At 41.4% G+C, this 23730-nt stretch overlaps 1 protein-coding gene across 14 annotated transcripts in view; it reads right to left on the bottom strand.

Moving 5' to 3' along the window:
* nek2 (NIMA-related kinase 2) overlaps positions 1-23730 on the bottom strand; it is a 62700-nt gene that overhangs the window by 23044 nt on the left and 15926 nt on the right. The window contains exons 1-5 of one of the 14 annotated variants that reach the window (XM_059985886.1): positions 15501-15575; positions 14332-14400; positions 7523-7573; positions 1382-1508; positions 431-558 (exon numbers count right to left, since the gene is read on the bottom strand). The exons of 2 other annotated variants lie outside the window; for them this stretch is intronic. In XM_059985886.1, the coding sequence (XP_059841869.1) occupies positions 431-514 (84 nt within the window). In that variant the 5' untranslated portion in view covers positions 515-558; positions 1382-1508; positions 7523-7573; positions 14332-14400; positions 15501-15575. Of the gene's footprint in view, positions 1-430; positions 1329-1381; positions 1509-7522; positions 7574-14331; positions 14401-15500; positions 15580-15739; positions 15860-23730 lie in introns of those variants that run through there. 11 more of the 14 variants (XM_059985884.1, XM_059985883.1, XM_059985882.1 and 8 more) reach the window with 11 other exon arrangements.

Below are 23730 nucleotides of genomic sequence, written 5' to 3'. Positions count from 1 at the left end.
TAAATAACAGGATCTGGTTTTGAGGGAATTCAACAAAGCATGTAAATAATAAAGACAACACTATGGAAGATTGAATGTTAAGTTTAAAAGTAAAATAGAGATTAGTATTTGCACAAACTTCTGTAATGTACCACAGTATAATCACACCTGTATTAGTTCACATTTTGTAATATACATTTAAGCTAAGATCACCATCCTTTAGTTTTTTTGCTGATGAAAAGGGAAGAAATAGGTGGTTATTAAATTGGAGTCTGATGCCTCAAGAGTTTGATATTCAGATACAACATATTAAAGGAAGTGACAATGTAATCGCTGACTGGTTATCTAGATGCTAAGTTGAAGGTATAACTGTATTGCTGTATAGTTAAAAACGCTTCTGTTTTTTTGCTAAACTCTGTAATCCTATAAAATGCTGTACTGGTTAACTTACCCCTATGGTGAAAATTCCTAGAAGGATGGGGGTGTTACGAAGGATGAACAACTCTGATGGGCAGAAGGGTGCAAGGTTGCCCATGTCCCCCTCCTCTGGGAGAATTACAAACCGTTACTGTTGCCAGGCTGTTAATGAGAGAGAAAGAGATGGAACAAAACATACTGGGACTGGAACATTTGCTTCAGACAAGGGCGAGATAACACCAGGGGGGAGAGACCATATTATGACTCCTGTAAGACTTACGGTTCTGGAGAGGGCTGTTTACTTGGTACTATTCTGTTCATTAAAATTCCTCAGTGGACAGCTGGAGTGGGCTGGTTTGATGGGCTCAGCCATTCAAAACTGATTGACACCTGAGACCCCGTGAGTAGGGATAAAAGTGAGGTCTGGGGAGACACCCCTCAGACACACCAAGAGACACACCAGTGAGCACTGTTTAAGTGTTGGAACCCACGAGAAAAGTGTGGGGCATCGGAGACCGAACAAAGGATCGGTCAATTTTAACTCACAGTGTTTATAGCAAGGCCGGTGGGGGCTTGTGTGTGTGTCCACCCTTGCCTGGGTGTCGAGTCCACCATAGAAGAACGGTCTAGCTAAAGGACAGAGGGGTCATACCTGAATGGCCACAACAACACATCGACAGATCAAGAAAGTAAAGGAAGGTTTGAATGACTGTAGCTGTCACTGTTTGCTCGCCCTCTCTCTCTCTCCCTCCAACGGTTACAACAAAAGAATCAACAACTACCACAGCCTACATGAACGAACTGAACTTTATATTCACATATGATAATTCCTTATCCCCTAGACAACGATAGAGCTTGTTTATTATCGATTATTATTGTACCCACATTTTTAGGTTTAGTATTGCTAACGTGTATTATCAGTATATTTGCAATGTTGATATTGATTTGTATATTTTACTAATAAACACTGTTTTGAAAATAGTACCAGACTCCAACGGATACTTCTATCTTTGCTGGTAAGACACCCAGTTACGGGGTACGTAACAAATGCATCTGCACATTTTCTCTTGTTCATGAGGTAGTGTTCATGGGTTCCATATCCATTCAGGTATCTGATGGCGAAGAGGAAAGAGCTGTTACTGAAATGTCCAGTGTGTGTCTTCAGGCCCCTGTACCTCCTCTGTGATGTTAGCAATGAGAAGAGGGCATTTCCTGAGTAATGGTGTCCTTCATGATGGATGCGACCTTTTGAAGCAATGCCTTTTGAAGGTGTCCTCAATGCTGGCAGGAGAGTGTCCATGATGGAACTGGCTGAGTTCACAACTTCCTGCAGCCTTTTCTGATCCTGTGCAGTGGCTTCTCCATCCCAGATGGTGATGGAACCAGTTAGATCCATTCCCTCTCCTTCCTCTGAACCTCCAAAACTTATTTTCTCACACACACTCATCCTCCCCTTTCTTTTTGCCACCAACCTATATTAAAGGGTAATATACTGTAGCCAATTTTGCTATTGAAAGCAGATTAAGTTCATGGAATATTGAATTTGAAAACCATAATCTTGCTGTATTGAAAATCTCAGTGACTGAACAACGAGAGACCTCAGAAAAGTATAAATTCAACCTCTGCTTATTTCTATTCTGAAGAAACATACCCTTTTTATCAGTCCTTAATTCTGAACCAAAATCCATAAAGAATTTTATATGCTTTAGTCAGGTAGTGAGGAAGGTAGAGTTGGGTATCAGAATGATAATGATTACTTGGTAAGTTGGGCAGATGAAATGTAACCTGATATTCATGATGCATTTTGGGGATCAAGTAAATCTAAGACATATGCCGTGAATAGTAGATCTCTGAGTAGAGTCCTTTAATAGCTGAAGAATTGAATGGAAATCTAAGGAGGTTTTGGTACAACTTCATAAACATTGATTAGGTCACAGTTGGAAAACAGAGTATTTCTTATCACTGCCAAAAGGAAGAGCAATGATGGCATTGGAGAGTGTGCAAAGTAGATTCACCCAGTATGGAATGTTTCAGTTATGAGGAGAGAATAGATAGACTGGGTTTGCTTCCCTTGGAATGGAGGGGAGGGGGAAAGACCTGATAAAGATATGTTAGATTAGAAAGGCAAGGATGGGGGGAGGGGTAGATAGTTAGGATTTTTTCACCATGGTGCCTCAGACCACAGCATTTTCATTACTAAGGTTTAGTAGGCTGTGAATCAAGTGCCGATAATTGGGATCAGTATAGACAGGTACTTGATGGTTGGGACATACATGGTAGCCATACTTCTGTGCTGTATGCTTTATGACAACTTTGACACTCCAGAGAATATATATCTACGTAAGCTTTTCTCACAGCACAAGCATCTCATCCACAGAATCAATCTCATGACTTTTTTATCTTGACGCACAAAAGAATGGAGATCCTTCCTTAAGTAAGATGACCAAATTTTACAATGTACCAGAAATTATTTCACTTAAGTTCTATTACATTGTAGCAAGACTTTCAAAAATAATCTCGTTTTATTCTCCTTTCTACCAACTACCCTGAGATTGTAGAACCCACCTCCACACTAGGGAATATTCACAGAGTTTATTTACAGCCTCTTGTCTTTAGGACATGGAAGGAACTGAGAGCATCCAAAGGTCTCAGTGCGAATGTGCAGATTCCACACAGACCGTGATGGAGCTCGATATTTAACATGGGCCACGAGAGTAGTGATGCAGTAGCTTTACCAGCTGTGCCACCACACCATCACAATGCCACCAATTTAACACATCCGAATCCCTATGGAGACACTTTGCCTCCTTTTTATATTTTACCATCACGTATATTCCATTTGTTAAGAGGGCTCAAGACTTCAAGATTATTAATAAGCTTCAAGACCTTGGTCTCACTAAATCCTTGTGAAAAATCATCCTCACTTTCTTCACTTGCAGACCCCAGTCAGTTCAGATTGGCTCCACAATCTCCATCAGCACAGGCGCACAAGGCTGTGAGCTAATCCCCCTGCTCTACTCGATTTACACTTATGACTGTGTGGCAAATGTCAATGCTGCATTTAAGTTTGCTGAAGACAGCACTGTTGTTGGTCAAACCAAAGGTGATGACAAATCAACACATCTGCAGGAGGTTGAAGATCAGACTGAGCGGTGCACAACAACAACCTCCCACTCAATGTCAGGAAGACCAAAGAGCCGATCATTGACTCCAGGAGGAGGAAAATGGAGGTCCATGACCCAGTCCTAATTCGGGGATCAGGGGTGGAGAGGGTCAGGAACTTTAAATACTTGGTGTTGTTATTTCAGAGGACCTGTCCTGGGCCCAGCACGTAAATGCAACTATGAAGAAAGCATGGCAGTGCCTCTCTATCCTTAAAAGTCTACAAAGACTCAATATGACATCTAAAATTTTAACAATCTTCTATAGATGTGTGGTGGAGAGTATATTGACTGGCTGCATCACAGCCTGGTATGGAGATACCAACACATTTCAACAGAAAAATCCTTCAAAAACTAGTGGATATGGCCCAGTCCATTACAGGTAAGGCCATCCCATCATTGAACACATCTACACAAAGCATTATCTCAGAAAAGCAGTATCCATCATCAGCTATCCCCACCACCCAGGTCATGCTCTCTTCTTGTTGCTGCCATCAGGAAGAAGGTACAGGAGCCTCAGAACCAGGTTCAGGAACAGTTATTACCCATCAACCATCAGGCTCTTGATCCAGAGAGAATAACTTCACTGAATTGTTCCCATAACCTATGGACTCACTTTCAATGATTCTTCATCTTAAGTTCTTGATATTTATTGCTTTTTTATTTATTCTTATAATGATTTCTTTATTATATGTGTTTGCACAGTTTGTTGTCTTTTGCACACTGGTTGTCCAGCCTGTTGATGTGGTCTTTCATTAATTCCATTATGGTTATTGGATTTATTGAGTATGCCCACAAGAAAAGGAATCACATATGTACTTTGTTAACAAATTTACTTTGAACTTATACTCATTACAGTCACCCCACCCACAACCCCCTGTATTCTTGCTCACTGACTTTTATGAAAATAATGACAACTCGGATAGTATCTTCAGTTTTGATGATAAACTGGAGAACAAAAACATTTAGAAAGGGATCAAATCATGAATTTTTTTTACAGAAAGAGAGAAATTGTTCTTGCTAACAAGAGGGTCAATACCCAAAAGGTAAAGAATTAAAATAGCTGGTAAAATATTGATCAGGAATGTGGAGCAGCGTTTTTACACTAAAGGTCATTTACATTTTTTGACAATTTGTTTATTTCTGCCTCCAAGTTTTTAATACCATCTATAAAAAGTACCTCGGGTTTTACTAGTATTTCACGCAGGCTGCTGAATTCTATTTAGAACTGTATCTACATTACAATAGCTTAATTTATGTGGATTTGTTCTACCTGTCCTCCCCTTTCTTTGCTATTGAAAACGAACTTATTTTCTCTTTCCCAGTTCTGGCAATAATTCTTGAGCCGGAAGCATTAAGTTTTTCTCATTCTAAATATTTCATAGACAGCCCAAACGTCTGGATCCACTTATCTTAAACAAAATTTATTTGAGTATCTTGATTGAATTTGACAACATAAAACTGTCCTTACACAGAACTATTCTAATTTACTAAATTAAAGCAAAACATTCTCAGCATTTCTGGAAAGAGAAGCAGAGTTAATGTTTCAATTCAGTAACTTTTGATTAGAATTTCTTTAGTCTACTAATGTTTTCACATCAAAACAAATGAGTGGAAAACAATGATCTGATACATAAAGGATAATGTGTTTTTTTCTGGCCTCATATACCATCTCAAACAAGAGCAGAAAAATATTTATGCTGATAACCATATCTCATCAATCAGCATTGCCTGATTGGCAGGGGACAAAGACTGGGAATAAAGGGAGCCTTTCCTAGTTGCCTGCCAGTGACTAGTGGTGTTCCATAGGGGTCAGTGTTGGGCCTGCTTTCTTTAATGTTATATGTCAATGATTTGGATGACTGAATTGATGACTTTGTGGGCAAGTTTTTTTTAAATTTATTCATTTACAGGATGTGGGTTTTGCCAGCTAAGCCAGCCTAGAGAAGGTGGTATTGAGCTGCCTTCTTGAACCACTGCAGTCTTTGAGGTGTAAGTACACTCACTGTGATATTAGGGAGGGAATTCCATGATTTTGACTCAACGGCAATGAAGGAATGGCAATATGTTTCCAAGTCAGGATGGTGAGTATCTTGGAGGAGAATTTCCAAGTGGTGGTGTTCCCAGGTATCTGCTGTTCTCGTCCTTCTAGATGGTAGTGGTCGTGGGTCTGGAAGGTATTGCAGATGATACAATATAGGTGGAGGGGCAGGTAGTATTGAGAAAGCACAGAGGCAACAGTTGGATTTAGACAGATTAGAAGAATGGACCAAAAAGTGGAAGATGGAATACGGTGTCGGGAAATATATGGTCATGCACTTAGGTAGAAGAAATTAATGCATAGACTATTTTCTAAATGGAGAGAAAATTCAAAAATCTGAGTGCAAAGAGATTTGGGAGTCCTCATGCAGGATTCCCTAAAGGTCAATTTGCAGGTTGAGTTGATGGTGATGAAGGCAAATGTAATGTTAGCATTCATTTTGAGAGGACTAGGATATAAAAACAAAGATGTAATGTTGAGAATTTATAAGGCATTAATGAGGCCTCACTTGGAGTTTTGTGAGCATTTTTGGTCCCCTTATCTAAGAAATGATGTGCTGACATTGGAGATGATTCGAAGAAAGTTCACAAAAATGATTCCAGGATTCAAAAGCTTATCATATGAGGTACGTTTGATGACTCTGGGCCTGTACTTACTAGAATTCAGAATAATGAGGGGAGATCTCACTGAAACATATCAAATGTTGAAAGACCTTGATAGAGTAGATGTGGAGAGAATGTTTTCCATGCTTGGGGAGTCAAGGACCAGAGGATACCGACTCAGAATAGAGGGCTATCCTTTCAGAATGGAAATGAGGAGGAATTTCTTTATCTGTGGAGGATCTGTGGAATTCGTTGCCACAGGAGGCTGTGGAGGCCAAGTCTTTGGGTATATTTAAGGCAGAGGTTGATAGCAGACTCAGTGGGCCAAATGGCCTAATTCTGCTCCTACGTCTTATGATCTTATTTTATGGTCTTTAACTGTGGCAGAAAAACTATGGTACCATGGTACAAAAGTTTTACAATACTAAACCAAATATTCTCACTAGGTGAGCCAGTAGTAAATAATGATGGGTTAATGAGGTGTCATCCTATACACAAAGGAAGTAAGTAAAACTGTAGTCATAGAATAAAGGATCTGTTGTTTTGTTATTGTTTCTTTGGCAGTCAGAATGGAATGTGTAGCTTCAGTATTAAAAGCTGATAATACAAGGAGATAACGATGCATTGAATGCTACTGGTGTGAATAAAAGTCTGAAGCTAAAGTGAAAATGGCAACCAAATTCTGAAAGCAAACAGCAACATTGCAGACTAATGTGAGAAACTGATAAAGCCAAACAGAATTATAGACTACTGTATTGTGTAAGTTGTTGTTCAACTCCAGTTGTGACGAGTGAAACTGCAGATTGTTGCCTGAATCAAGTGAAACTGTGGACTGTTATCAGAAACTAGCTTGGATAATGGAACAGCTGATTATTACCTGAAAAGTGCAGCTTCATGCTATAAAATCACTTGGTCCTTGAAGGTTTAGGATCTCATCAGTCACTTGGAGAGGCTTCAGGTGGGATCATTGGGATTCTAACTACCACTAATCTATGTTAACCCTTTTGTTCCTAGGAGTTACATGGTTATAATGAACTACTGAGAGCAGTGTTAAATTTCTAATTCAACACTAAGCTTTTGTTTAATTTCCAATTCCTCAATGCAAAAACAGTTTGGAGACTTAAGATCACTTGTCAGTTCAATGCAACACGCACAAAATGCTGGAGGAACTCATCAGTCAGGAAATGAACAGTCGACTCTTTGGGCTGAGACCCTTCCCCGTCAGTTCACTGTCTGAGGTTGCATATGGGCCAGGCTCAAGGTAACTTTGCCTTGCAAACCTGAAAAAGGGGCAATTTTATTTTGCATTACAAGTTAGCTACCTTCAATGATTCTATTGATGACCTTCACGGTACATCGCCAAGAAAGGAGGCCTGCAATACAAACCAAGAAACAAGTCCTTCCTTGTGTCTGGTGCCACATATTGATTCAATTACTACTAGCCCAGGTTAACATTGACAACTCCCCTTCAGGCAACAGATTGCCCACACCGTAAATAACAGTTTAACTGATGGTACACAGGAGAACTCTTCAAAGATACAACCCTATGATTGTTATCTCATTCGAGTCCTTGCACACAGATCCCATTATACACTGATCATGTTTCAGTTTAGTATCTGTGTATTATGGTCACCCCTGCAAAAAGTTACCTTCCTGCCTTTTGATTGTAACATCTATTTCTACAGACATTTGCCTGCTCTTTCTAAACATTGCACATGTTTTCCCGTATGGCCACTATGACAGCAAATTTCTCCACAGAAGCACTGTACAACCCTCTGGTTTCCCTGAAAACAAAAGCAAGTGTTCCTGTCCTTTGTTGCCAAGAGACACGTATATTTTACACTCTCAGGTTTCCATGGTTACTTGGTTTGTTGAGAAAAATAACCCTTAGTACAAAAGTGAGAAAGTCCTGATGGTAAGGAAACTGAACTGGAGTAACCATCGACTGGAGCAGCCAATAAGTAGTGGATATAACCCACTGCGTCACAGGTAAAGCTCTCCCCACTATCAACCATGTCTAAATGGAGTACTGTAACAAGAAAGCAGCATTCATCAAGGACCCACCAGCCCTTTCCCCACACGCAGGACATGTTCTCGTTTCTCACTGCTGTCATCAGGAAGGAGGCACAGGAGCCTCAGGACTCACCAGCAGGTTCAGGAACAGTTATTACCCCTCAACTTCAGGCTCCTAAACCAGAGGGGCTAACTTCACTCACCCAAACACTGAACTGTCCCCACAATGTATGGACTCACTTTCAAGGACTCTTCATCATAATATTCTTGATATTTATTACTTACTTATTTTATTATTTGCACAGTTTGTTCTTAAAACCCAGAACTTGTAACAGCTAGATGGACAAGCAAACAAAAGTATGGGGACACTGCCATCTGGAAAATGCCCTTCAAGCCACACATTGTCCATACTTTGAAATATATCGCCATTTCTTCACCATCGTTGGCTCGAATTCCAGGAACTCCCTCCCTAACAACATGCTGAGTCTGCCCACACTTCAGAAACAAGAGAAAACCTGCAGACGCTGGAAATCTAAGTGACACACACGAAGTGGACCGTACTTTTTCCATAGAAGCTGCCTGGCCTGCTGAGTTCCTCCAGCATTTTGTGTGTGCTGCCCAACTTCAGGGCTGCAACATTGTAGGAAGGATGCAACACCACCACCTTCTCAGGGCCAACCTGGGACGAACAAGGAGATACTGGCTCAGCTTGTGGACCCTCGAATGATAAATGTGAACTCCTGATCTCCCAACTTACTTGGTTATGGCCCTTGCACCTTACTTGTCTATCTGCAATGCACTTTCACTGTCACAGTAGCACTCTAATCTGCATCCCGTTATTGCTTTTCCCTTTGTACAACCTGAATGTATTTCTGTTTGTAATGATCCATATGGATGGAACACAGAGTTTTTCACTGTATCTCTGTACAGGTGACAACAATAAACCTGTGAAGTCAACATAGTTTGAGTATATAAGAGGAAGACATGGTTGATGCCACAGTTATGACTCCTATAGCTCTGCACAATAACGTTCACCTACCCAAAACAACTTCATGATCCCCAGTGACACTTAGAGGTTAAAATTCAACTGAATTCAAAATCCCACACCAATATATAAAAACGGTACATTTAAGTATCAAAAAGAGATAATCTGCAGATGCCGGACATCCAAGCAACAGACACAAAATGCTGAAGGATTTCGGCCTGAAATGTTGACTGTACTTTTTTACATAGATGCTGCCTAGCCTGCTGAGCTCCTCCAGCATTTTGTGTGTGTTACATTTAAGTATGTTTGGCTGTGAGACAACTAATGAAACAATCTTGTAACACTTGATTCAGAAATAGCCCAAACGACAGAGATATCAAAGGCTAGTAAAAGTGCTGAGCTTCTCACTGGTTGCTGGATGAACAACAATTAAGTTTTATAAAAGCAAGAAACATTTGGCTGGAGGTAATCAGAATATCAAGTAACATTTGTGTCATTGTTTCATTTCAGGTCAAAATCTTACATCAATACTAAGAGGGGAGGGAAGATAACCAGTATAAAGAGGAGTGTGGTGAGACAAGGGCTAGAGGTGAGTGAGAAGTGATGAAAGGTGATGAGCAAATTGAGGCAGGTAGGGGGAAGGGAGCAGTAGAGTTGGAAGAGCGAGCCAGGTGAATGATAGGAGACAGACAAAGAATTAAGAGGCAAATTGAATTAGGTGGGGGAGGAGAGAGGGGAGGGGGAAATAGCTCAGAGGATGATAACCTGGGACACAATGGCCTTAGCACTGGAATCTGATAAGAAGAGGATAATGGGATCATTAGATGAATGACCTTTGTCTCGCCAGGCTCTCCTTTGTACTGACATTGGGGAGTGTTCAAAGGAGGTTCACAAAAATGATTCCAGGAATGAAAAGCAGGTCATATGAGGAGTGTTTGATTGCCCTGAGCCTGTACTCGCTGGAATTTAGAAGAAAGGTCTCTTTGAAACCTATCAAATGTTGAAAAGCCTAGATAGAGTGGATGAGGAAAGGATGTTTTCGATGGTGATAAATGGGTGGGGGTCTGGGTGGTGTGGCTCGCTGGGCCAAAAGGGCCTGTTCCATGCTGTATCTCTTAATAGTTGGAGTGTCTAGGACCAGAGGGCACATCCTCCCACATCCACTTAGAACGGAGATAGGAGGAATTTCTTCAGCCAGAGGGTGGTGAATCTGTGGAATTCATTGCTGCAGACAGCTGTGGAGGTCAAGTCATTGACTATATTTAAAGCAGACGTTGATAGGTTCTTGATTAGTCATGGTGTGAAAGGTTACTGGTTAAAGGCAGGAGAATGGAGCTGAGTGGGAAATAGCTCAGCCATGATGAAATGGTGGGGAAGACTCGATGGACTGAATGGCTTCAATCTGCTCCTATGTCTTATAGTTTTATGTACTGGCTATCTGCACTTTTCGTCCTGAAGCAATATTTCAATCTGAAACATAAGACAATTGAAACCCCACCCTTTGCTGATGTTGCTCAACCAGCTGAGTTCCTCCAGCAGATTGTTTATTGCTCCAGATTCAAGTATGTGCAGTTTCTTGTGAGCCCATCAAGATTCATAAGATTGCCAAACGGAGTGGACTAAAATATTACTTAAAGTCTCTACAATCTCATTAAACAATAAATTGACTATTGGAAAACAAAACATTTCCTGATTTTTCATCTTTTAAAAAGTACCCTGCTTTCCTTCCCGGAACGTAATCATCTCACATATTATATTCCATCTACCGTGTCCTTTCCCCGTTAGTAAGTTTACCCATCTTCAGTTTACCCAGAAGCCTTTTTGTATCCAGTATTCTCTGTTTATGTATAATGAGCCCCATGACTAAGCAATTCAGAGTTGGATAAATGCACATTTAGGTGAAGATAGTTTATCCAATCCCACTATTAGAAAAGGAAGGAAAGGAAACAGGGTCCCATAGGCCAGTTAGCCTGACATCAGAAGTGGGAAAATGTAGGTGTTATTGTTATTAAAATAAAAGCATCTTGGAAAGAATAATAGAAAAGAATTTTTGACAAGATTTCCCATAAGAGATCCATGTGCAGAATTCTAACACATCAGGTTGAGGATGATAGAAAGAGAACAAGTAGACAGACATGAAACAGTAGAATGGGTTTATTTCCAAGTAGCATGATGTGACTATTGAGGTACAAAAGGTTTCATTGCTTGGATCTGCTCTACAATGACTGCTGTCACAGGAAAGCAGCATCCACCGTGAAGGGTCCCCAGCATCCTGGCCACGCTTACTTCTCACAGCTGCAATCAGTAAGGGTGTACAAAGGGCCTTAGGTCCCCACAGGTTCAGGGACAGTTATTACTTCTCAACCACCAGGCTGCGGAACCAGAGTGGATCCATTCACTCACCTCAGCATGGTACTGATTCCTCACCTATGGATTCACTTTCAGGCATGCACGTTCTCCCCGTTATTACTTGTCTATTCTTTTTCTTATATTTGCACAATTTGTTGTCTTTTGCACATTGGTTGTTTGCCTTTGTTGTGTGCAGTTCTTCATTGACACTGTTGTGCTCCTTTGCATTTACTGTGCATGCCCACAAGCAAGTGGATCTCATGGTGACATATACATATGTATTATGATAATAATTTATTTGAAGTTTTGATTTTGAATCTGAATTATTCACAGACTTAGACGAGGGAATCACATATAGCATCTCTGAGTTTGTGGGTGACACAGAAGTTGAATGAGAGTGGAGAAGGAAGGGGAGAGTCTCCACTGTGATTTGGAGTGGTTGAGTGAGTGGTTATTGCGTGGGTAGTAGACAGCTGTTGATCCCAGAGTATCATGGGTTTGTGCCTCTGGTGGACCGTGTCCTCTCCAGGGCACAAGCCTGCGCGGGAAGATTTGAAGAACTGTCTGTTGCCCATGCAGCAGGATCCCCGTCTCCACATCACTGATGTAGTCCAAGAGAAGGGCAAGCACCAATACAGCTCAGCACCACTGTCAACGCAGAGGGTGCCAGAGTGAAGTTGTGAGCAACATCAAACTGCCTTAGGGACCCCAGCTCCGGATTTCTTCCTCGGGGTTTACTCCCGAAGCCTTTCCCATGGGTGGATATGGCTGTAGAGCAGCGGAGGTTTAAAATTAGTTTTCCTTCTCCTAGGAGGGGCTGCTGTCCAAGGCTGATGAACCCCACCTGCCCGAAGCAACTAGGTTTAAGGCACCAGTGGTCCACCTTTGCCCTTTCTCTTGTCAGTAGAAACAGTGCTGCCGGGCTTGGCAGCTAAGCCACACGTGAAGGCCAAGAGTTGGACTTTGTTGTCAAAGGCTGTTAGAGACACATGCCGTTTGGAGCATTTTATAGGTATTTTGAGCTTATCCCCAATACCACTCCCGGCTATGACAGCCTAAGGAACCTATTGCATGGGTACATGCTGTATAATTTGGATAATGTGAAGTTATCCACTTTACAGGAAGGCAGACTATTATCTGCCTGGCAACAGATTAGGAAAGAGAGTCACAATGAGAACTAGGTACTCTTGTGTATCAGTGAATGTAAGTAAGCATGAATGTGCAGCAGGCAATTAAGCAGCACACACAAAATGCTGGAGGAACCGGGCAGATCAGGCAGCACCTGTGGAGTGGAATGAAGTCAACGTTTGATTCCCCGCCATAGGTGCTGCCTCACTTGCTGAGTTCCTCCAGAATTTTATGTGTGTTGCTCAAGAATTCCATCATCTGCAGAATCCCTTGTGTTTAGGCAATTAAGTAAGATAATTTGAGCACAGAAACAAGAATTTTTTTTTATTGCAATCCTCAGGGCCCTTGACAAGAATAGACCTTGTGTACTGAGTGGAGACTTGGGTTTCTTACGCGTGGACAGATATTCTTGCAATGCAGGGAGTTCATTAGAAAGGTTCACTATACTGACTCCTGGGATGGCAGGACTGATGAATTAAGAGAGACTGGAATGATTGGGCTAATATTCTTTGGAGCTTATGAGAATGAAAGGAGACATGAATCTTATAAATTTCTTATGGGACTGGGCAGACTAGATTGAAGGAAGGATATTCCTGATGCTGGGCACATCCAGAATCAATGTTCACAGGATAGTTATTGCGATGAGGAAAATTGTCCTCACCTGAAGAGTTGTGAACTGTAGAATTGTCCACCACAAAAATGTCAAGGCCAATTCATTAAAAATATTCAAGCAAGTGTCCCGTATCATTCAAATGGCTAAATGGCATCAATGGATCTGGGATTGAGAGGGTTAACAGCTTTACGTTCCTCGGCATAAACATCACTGAGGATCTCACATGGTCTGTGCATACTGGCTGTGTGGTGAAGAAGGCACAACAGTGTTTCTTTCACCTCAAGGCGGTTGAACAAGTCTGGTATGGCCCCCCAAATTTTGAAAACTTTCTATAGGGGCACAACTGAGAGCATCCTGACTGGCTGCATCACTGCCTGGTATGGGAACTGTAATCCCCTCAATCGCAGGACTCTGCAGAGAGTGGTGCGGACAGCCCAGCACATCTGTACTTGTGAACTTCCCACTATTCAGAGCATTTACAAAGACAAGTGTGTAAAAGGACCCGTAGGATCATTGGAGACCCGAGTCACCCCAATCACAAACTGTTCTAGCTGCTACCATCCGGGAAATGGTACCACAGCTTAAAAGCCAGGACCAACAGATTCCGGGACAGCTTCTTCCACCAGGCCATCAGACTGATTAATTCATGCTGACACAACTGTATTTTTATGTTATATTGACTGTCCTGTTGCACATAATATATATTATAAATTACTATAATTGCACATTACACATTTAGATAAAGACATGACGTAAAGATTTTTACTCCTTATGTATATGAAGGATGTAAGAAATAAAGTCGATTCAATTCAACTCAACAATCCAGAAATTATTTTTCTGTGGGCATACTTAGCAAACTTATAGAACAGTAACTACAAACAGGATTTGTAAACTGTAAACATCAGGAACTGTAAACAACCTGTGCAAATGCAGTTAATAAATGAACAGCAATAAATACTGAGCATGAAATGAAGAGATTAAAACAGAAGCAGGTCATTGAATTGGATGATCAGCCCTGATAATGATACCTATATTCCTCTTACCCATTCGCTGGTTTTTTTCTCAGAGCAGAAGAACTGCAGATGCTGAATATTAATATTCAGCTGGTCAGCCTGTGATGAGAGCAAAGGGTTAATATCTCAGGTTAATCAATAACTCTATATTAGAACCTCAGTTATTTAAATTTTTGGTAAGTTCTAATTGTTTTTCTCTGTAGAGCTTTTCGTAATATTCCTCTCTGTAGGAAACAGAAGGAAAAGTCTGAACTTGCAAAAGTGCATTTTTTGTCCCTTTCAGTTCAAAATGCTGATCTTGATTCATCTGGGAATGCTTTCCTCAGATTCACAGTACCGACTAAACTGTTCTGATAAGCAAGTTTCTTCTTGTATCACAGAATCTCTTTTCCATAATCACTTTGGCTATTTTCAAGAAGATAAGCCAAATTCTTCTTGTTTATTCGATTCTAATTGGGTTCTTGCCCAACCAAAACTTTATAGATAATACTACAATGCAAACAATGATCTGTTTATAGGGTTTTCCATAAATGAACTAGTTTAATAAGTCATAATCCATAAAATGCAGAACTCCCAATTAGTGAACAGAAATTCTAATTTTGCTTTAATTAGATAAATTTACTTTAATAAGCAAAATTAGAATTTCAACTTGCTAAGTGGATATTTGTCTGATGATTTCAGAGGTTTAAACTTTAAAACTACAATTATTAGCCTCTTTTTGTTTACATTCAACTTTAAACAAAGTTTCAATGGTGTTGATGGTTATTGCTATGACTTCATGACACTAATTGAAACAAAATTTAGAAATACACATTTAACAACACACAGAAAATGCTGGAGGAACTCAGCAGGCCAGGCAGCAGCTATGGAAAAAAGTTGACACTTCGGGCCCAAACCCTTTGGCAGGACTTTTTCTCCAGTCCTGTCAATGGGTCTCAGCCCAAAAAATCGACTGTACTTTATACCATAGACAGTTCTTGGCCTGCTGAGTTCCTCCAGCATTTTGTGTGTGTTGCTTGGATTTCCACCATCTGTAGATTTTTTTTGTTTGATTTACGTATTTAATGTGGTTTGCAATTCGAATATCTCAATATGATCAGTAACCTTACTACTAGCACTTGCCCCTTTGTTTTCCATAACTACATTATGATTAGACATTTGATTGGTTCCCACATAATGCTGATAATTTCCAGACCTACCTGTCCTAACTGTTTCTGTCATGGAAACAATTCGATGATTCAGGTCAGATCACTGATCCAAATGTTAAATGTTTCTTTCCACTTGAGCTGTCTAGCTTGCAAATTATTTCCAGCACATTCTGGATTTATTTCAGATTGCCAGAAACAGCATTTTGTTCTTTATCTATTAACTTCAGTTCAAGACTTTCAGTAATTTATTGCACTATGAGACCTTACATAATGAGAGAAAACAATATTACCAGCATTATTATATCATCAGGGCGATTTTAACAAGTTACTGTTGGTTAGTGATGGAATCCCACGACTCTAAACACCAGTAATAAATGAATCAGACCCCAAAGTCTAGTTTTCCTCTGCAAATTGGTTTCCGTGGCTTTAGCATTTCTCTTTTCACTTGCTCACAGGTGGCCTCCAGCCTCTCTGAACAACAGACAGAGATGTTGGTGATAAAGTTCAGTCACACTCCTCCTGTCACGTGCAGAACTGGACACAATACTTGACCTGTGACCAAACTAATGTTACATAAAGAAGCAACACGCACAAAATGCTGGAGGAACTCAGCAGGCCAGGCAGCGCCTATAGAAAAGAGCAATCGATGTTTCAGGCCGAAACCCTTCAGCAGGACTGGAGAAAAAAAGCTGATTTAAAAGGTGGGAGGAAGGGAGAGAGAAATGAAACCTGAACGGGGAGGGATAAAGTAAAGAGCTGGGAAGTTGATTGGTGAAAGAGACAGGCGGCCATGGAAGAAGAAAAATGGCGGGGAGGAGCACCAGAGGGAAGCGAAAGGCAGGCAAGGAAATAGGGTGAGAGAGGGAAAAGGTGATGGTAATGGTAAAGGAGAGCAGGATGGGGGGGCATACCAGAAGTTTGAGAAATCAATATTCATGCCATCAGGTTGGAGGCGACCCAAACGGAACATAAGGTTTTGCTCCTACAACCTAAGTGTGGGCTCATCACAACAGTGGAGGAAGCCATGGTTAGACACATCAGAATGGGAATGGGACGTGGAATTCCCCCAACAAGAAGGCCTCAAAGCTCTCTGTTTCTTTCTGGACACCAGACCTAACCAGTTTCCCTCCACCACCATTCTCCTCCGCCTAGTGGAACTTGTCCTCACTCTAAATAATTTCTCTTTTGGCTCCTCCCACTTCCTTCAAACAAAAGGTGTAGCCATGGGCACTCTCATGGGTCCCAGCTATGCCTGCCTGTTAGTTAGCGACACTGAACTGTCTACGCCAATGCTGGTGACCGTCCCACACTTTTCCTCTGCTACATCGATGACTGCATTCGTGCTGCTTCCTGCACCCATGCTGAACTTGCCGACTTCATCCACTTTGCCTTCAACTTCCATCCTGCCTCAAATTTCTGACACCTCCCTCCCCTTTCTCGATCTCTCTGCTCTCTCTTTCCAGAGGCAGCTTATCCATTCTTGTCTATTTTAAACCTATGGATGCTCACAGCTACCTGGACAGTACCTCTTCACACCCTGTTGCAAACACACCATCCCCTTCTTTCAATTCCTCCCTCTCCGCCTCATCTAGTCTCAGGATGACTCTTTCATTCTAGAATGAAAGAGATGCCCTCTTTCTTCAAAGAAAAGGGCTCCCTTTCTCCTCCGTGATCAACGCTGCCCTCAACCGCATCTCTTCCATTTCACACACATCTGTTCTTATCCCATCCTCCCGCCATCCTACCAAGGTCAGGGTTCCTCTTGTCCTCACCTACCACCCCACCAGCCTCTGCCACCAGCATGTAATTCTCCAAAACTTTCGCCATCTCCAACAGGATCCCACCACCAAGCACATCTCCCCCCCCCACCCCCTTTCTGCTTTCCGCAGAGATCGCTCCCCACATGACTCCCTTGTCCATTTGTCCCTTCCCACCGATCTCCCTCCTGGCATTTATCCATGCAAGCGGAACAAGTGCTTCACCTGCCCTTACACCTCCTCCCTCACCACCATTCAGGGCCCCAAACTGTCCTTCCAGGTGAGGCGACACTTCACATGAGTCTGTTGGTGTCAGATACAGTACACAGTACTCCTGCTGTGGCCTCCTGTATATCGGTGAGACCTGACGTAGATTGGGAGACTGCTTCGCTGAGCACCTATGCTTCATCCACCAGTGGGATCTCCCAATGGCCACCCATTTCAATTCACTTCCCATTCCCATTCCGATACGTCTATCCATGGCCTTCTCCACTGTCATGATGAGACCACACTTAAGTTGGAGGAACAACACCTTATTTTCTGTTTGGGTAGCCTCCAACCAGATGACGTGAACATTGATTTCTTAAACTTCCAGTAATGCTCCCACCCACCTTTCCTTCACCATTTTCCATCTTCTTTTCCATCTCTCACCTCACCTTCTTGCCTGCCCATCACCTCCCTCTGATGCTCCTCTTCCATGGCCCTCTGTCTCTTTCACCAATCAATTTCCCAGCTCTTTACTTCATCCCTCCCCCTTCAGGTTTCATCTATCACCTTGTGTCTCTTCCTCCCCTCCCTCCACCTTTTCAATCTACTCCTCAGCTTTTTTTTCTCCTGTCCTGTCGAAGGCTTTCAGCCCGAAACATCGACTGTACTCTTTTTCATAGATACTGACTGGCTTGATGAGTTCATCCAATATTTTGTGTATGTTGCTTGGATTGTGAGCTGTTTTAAGCCCCATATCTAAGAAAGGAAGCACTGGCACTGGAGAGAGTTCAGAGGAGGTTTTCGAGAATTATCCCAGGAATGAGAGGGTTAACATGAGGACTGTTTGACGGCCCCACAGACAGCTGTGTAGGCCAAGTCATTGAGTATATCTAAAGTGGAGGTTGATAGGTTCTTGTTCAGTGAAGTTGTCGAAGGTTACAAGGAGAGGGCAGGAGAATGAAGTTGAGAGGGATAATAAATCAGACATGATCGAATGGTGGAGCAAACTCAATGGGCCGAATAGACTAATTCTGCTCCTATGTCTCATGAATCACGAGGTTTCATATGCTATATGAAGTCAATTATCATTTTTGCATTCTTTACCACCATATCTAACCGTGTAGCAGTCTTCAAGGATTCTTGGACATGTAAATAAGGTCCTTTTGTTCCTAAGTATTTCCAAGGAACCTACTGTTCACTGTATACTGTACACCGTAACTTTATAAGGTACATTATCTCACATTCTTTAGGAATAAATTCCACATGCCATTTCTCTGACCATTTTATTAGCTGTTTACCTATTATTATATAGCCAAAGACTACAACTTCTCACAATCAATAATAACTAGCAATCCTCACGTCATCATCAGGTGTACTAATCCTATCTTTAACATTCACATCCAGATGCTTAATGTATATAACAAATATTGACATGTGGTACACCACTGGTTGCAGTCTTCTAATTTTAAAATCAACCTTCAAAGGTTCAAAGGTACATTTAATGTCAGAGAAACGTGTACAATGTACATCCTGAAATGCTTTTTCTTTGCAACTCTCCATGAAAACAGAGGAGCGCCCCCAAAGAATGAATGACCCCGAAGAACCCCGAAGTCCCCCCCGTTCCTCTCCCTCCCGCATGCAAGTAGCAGCAAGCACAATCCCACTTTGAGTGCCCCCAAAGAGGTGTTTCACAGTGAGAGGGGATACATAACAAAAAAAACTCACTGCTTTATGATGTTAGAAGTCTGTGGTGTCACTCTTCCGAGTACTGTGCCCAAAGATATTGGGTCTCTGGGCACATAGCCTTAGATCTTGCATCTGCCACAACGCTCTGGTCTTCTGCTCGGACACCAACCTCCAATCCCCCACCCCATCTCCAGAGCCACGAAAACTCGGTCCTCCAAAGGTGAGCGGAGCCCTTAGGCCGAGGCCTTGGTGTGTCGAACGACGGCCAGTTGTGAAACCCCGAGAGTGGGTCCCATTCCCGCAAAGAACCGTATTCAGCATTCATCCATCATCCGAAGGCCCTCTCACCAAGACAGGTTGGATCCAACTTGCCAAGTTTGCCTGGATCCTATGAGCTCTTACATCTTGGAAGTCATCTTGCATGTGGCACATTGTCAAAGACCTTACAAGAGTTTACCTGCTGTCTTTCTTGAATAGAAACACTACATTTGCTGCACTCCAGCTATCTGGAAACTCTTGTAAAGTGAGAGAACATTTGAAAATTTCTGTATGGTCTCTGACAATCACCTTCCTTGCCATCCATAGCAGCCCGAGACACACCTCGTCACATCCAAGGGATTTATCCACCCCTAAGCCTGTTAAGAAATTAAATGTCTTGTCCTTGACAATGGCAATTTGTTTGAAAATTCTACTACCCCTTAGAATTTAGAATTAGAATTACATGCTGTGTAACTAGAATTACACAGTATGTAAACAGGCCCTTTGTTCGAACCTGTCCATGATCACTGCTCCATCTGTCTGTTAGGACCATAGCTCTCTAAACTTCACTTAACTATGTTCCATACCCCGTGGGTATCTTGTGACTGTCTTATGACCATGATATAATTGAGTACCTAGTGAGCATGATGTAATGGTCTTGTGATGGTGGGGTGATGTAATTTCCCCCCAGTATGAGGTCACATGATGTAATTTTCCCACCAGTGAGAGATCATGGCCTGTTCCAACAGGTATAAAATGGGAAAGCCCTGCGGTGACGCAGGTTAGTTTGTCATTTAATTCGTCAGTTACTCCGTTATGCTGCGTATTCGTCTCATGACGCTGTTTTGTTTTAAAGTGGAGTTTTACTATCTATCTTAGGTCTCAAAGGTTATTGCCAGCAGTTTTGCCACAACACTGCCAGTTCTAGTCCAGTCGGAGAGTGAAGAATTTACCGAAGTACGGAAAACTCGAAGGATCGAGTAAAGTTGGTGTTGTTGGTAGTAATACAGGATTGACCTTATTGAATCCTCATTCAGAAGGTAGCAATCTGCATCCGAGATAGCCCCTGCATTGTGAAAGCAGAAAGGGCTGGGCACAGCGTTATTCCCTACGGAAAAGGTCAGATCCCTTAAGCCGTTTTTATTTCCTTCGTTGTAAATTCTTCGGGCAAGGCATATTTCGGCTGGGATCAGCAGTAACATCACTTCGTCGAGGAAAGTCTCTCCTAATTGACTGTGTAAATCATTTGGATTTTCGCATTTACCACTTTTAAGAACTATGTTCGCATTTATCGCTTTAAGAACTGTTCAAGTTGCCGTAGAGCAGTTAACTTCCGGTTAAGTTTGTTTACTTTTCATTTTTATTGAGCAGTGTTTAATAAATGTTTTCTTTGTTTATAAAAAAAAACCTGTCTCAATTCTATATTCTCTGTTGCCGTGACATAACAATATGTATTTATCTTGATGGCTTTTCAATGTTGCTGATGTGCCCACCTTAATCATTATTTCCAAATGCACAGCACCATTTGACTGAAAAAGTAGTAAGCCTATGCACTCTTACTTAAAGCACCTACTCTGTGAAAAAAAGACTGCACTTTCAACCTGTCAATGCCCCTCATGATCTTTTATGTAGTCGACTCTGGTTAACTGGGCCATCAGTTCATTGCGATAGTAGCTTATTTGGGAGACATTTTAAATAACAAAATCTAATCGAGAAAATAACCAAGACTCCTTCTGTTTATTTGGGACATTACATCACTTAATTGGGACAGGAGACTGTTGCCAAACAGTTTCTAACTAGTATCAGTCATGTTCACTTGCCATGGCCGTTAGACACTACCCTGTGCTTACAGTGAACAGTTCTAAAATAGTGTCAGTTGTGTGTGTTTTGTGTTCAAAAAGCAGTGATTTTTGTCACAGAGAGTTGGAAAGAAATAAGCAGTAAGACAATTCAGAACTATTTTGCTCAATACAGTTTCAAGCTTTCAGGGTCGGAGATGCCAGAAATGGCTGGGAGTGCAAAAGAATTGATTTCACTGCTTCAACAAGTTAGGATCTACAAATAATTTGAAGGTATTGACAATTATCTTGAATGATAGAATGGAAATTTGGAGGATGCACCCGTTTAAAGCATTGTATGAAGCCCATCCATTACCCGCATTAGGTGGCTGCACTGATTTTGTTCGTTTACAATCAATCAAAAGAACACAGCAGCATGCACTGGATAAATTCCTCTGCCGATAACTATTAACTAAAACAGTGGAAGTATTGCTAGTGTCTAACTCAGTGATTCCCATTCGAGGTGGCTACATGTCCTAAGGGGACACTTGGGGAAATAGAAGTTGTTGGGGACATTCAAAATTCTTGGGGGGGGGTAGGCAACACCCTAACTTGAGGCATGAGACCTAACCAACCCATCGTAGAGCAGACACTTCCAAAAACAAAGGATGAGGCACGGGAACACAGAAAGAATGGTAGCTCTGCAGGCAGCGAGCATTTGTCGTCACAACACATCTGAAACTCAGAAACTGCATCCGATCTTAAAAACCAAACAGACATTATTGGGGTTGCATAAGTTAGCAATCAGGGTGCCCAAAAGTTCCTCTTGACTTGTGGCATGGACTGAGTTCATGCACTTTAACAGCTGGTAAGTCAAGTACACCCTATCAACTTTCTCTGCAGATGTACAGAAAACAGGTCATGCAACGATACAGTGCTGGCTGGAATCAAATGGTGAAGTAGAGCCAATCAGTGAACCTGCCAACACCAAGGATCTTCAGCTTCACATGTTCAGTCAAGTACCACCTTTGGGGATTATCAGACCTTGTGTGTTTCGTCAATTGTGCTACTGGGATAGTATAAAGGTAGCTTGCTGAACACCTGCTCTATCCTGACTAACATTCAGATTCCAATCTGAATCCTCATCAGCGTAATTTTCACTGCTCTGAGTGTCTTCATCTTCGCCTTGCCATTCCTTTGCGTGCCACTGTCTTCGTTCCATCTGTGTCAAGTTGCTGTCATCTTCAACATCTGATAGACATTCCTAGTTGGTGGTATATTTTAATTTTAATTTAGCCCCGTTAATGATGAATAAACACGTACAGCATGATCTCTGTGAGTCTGAAGGCGGTGAAGCCATGAATGCTAATCCTGCTAAGAAACAGAAACTATAGAAAGTGCAATGTTACATACCTGGAGTATGGTTTTATTCCATGAAGCATATGAGTGGAATGGAAAAGACTAACTGGCTAATAAAATCTCATGAAAAATGTGGATTCTCACAGAAAAAGGCTGCAAACTTTTCCTCTACTCTTTCACGGTAAATTAAACAAAATTCATAAGTTTCTGCTTTGGGAGATCTGATTGTAATTTTTGCACGATGTTTAGGTTTTCAATGTGTTTGATATCGAACTTGGAAAGTTGTTTTGTCAATACCTTCTGAATTATATGTTAATTGCCAAGTTGAAGTGGGTGTTCAGTGTCATTATTTGTAATAATGTACTGTCAAATGAAGCCATGAAGCCATCAAGTTTGCAGGAACACTTCTGTAAAAGACACCCTCAAAAGGCTGCTTATTGTATTACTCAGTTCTAAGAGATGAAAGAAGCATTTGAAAAGTGCTGCACATTTGAAATTTGCACAAATGCACATTTGAAAAGTCATTTACTAAGAAAGCTAAAAATTATCTTGATAGTGGTCTCATTACTTAATAAAATTTCCAAAATGATAGCAAAGTGTGGAAAATTCTCATACAATTGATGGAAGATTAATAATGCCTTCTGTATCAAAAGTGCTTACCACTGTTCTCAAAATGGATACCAGTATTTTAAAATAAATTCCTCTGTGTAGTAACTCTGTAGCTCTTCATATTGACAAAATGAGCGAAGACTTTGAATAGCAACTATGCACAGAGCTACAAAAGCAGAATTTGGGATACAACTGGATGAGTCAACCCTGCGAGACGATGACGCATTGCTAATGGCATATGTACAGTTTGTCAAAAATGGGAAAGTTTCTGAAGAGATTCTCTTTTGTAAAAAGTTAAGAACAAATGTAAATGGAGAATCAAACTACAATGAGCTCAAAATGTACATTGAGGATAAAATTATTCCAATTAAGAACACGATTCCTTCTGCAAAAAATAGCGCACCATATATGGCAGGTTGCCATGTTGGTTTAGTGGCATTTCTGAAAAAAGAAATTCCAAGTCTGTCTGCAATCCATTGTGTAATTCTTTGTCAACATCTCGCAACCGAAAACCCCAGCTAGCAACTTTTTTCAAGCATGACTCTTGTAATATCTACTATCAATAAAATCAAAGCTCATCCATTAAATAGCAGAATATTAGAAACATAGAAAACCTACAGCACTACA

Source organism: Hypanus sabinus, chromosome 12 (assembly GCF_030144855.1).
Source record: "Hypanus sabinus isolate sHypSab1 chromosome 12, sHypSab1.hap1, whole genome shotgun sequence".
NCBI lineage: Eukaryota > Metazoa > Chordata > Chondrichthyes > Myliobatiformes > Dasyatidae > Hypanus > Hypanus sabinus.
The sequence above is the reverse complement of the archived record's forward strand: the minus strand, read 5'-3'. Positions and strand labels throughout refer to the sequence as shown.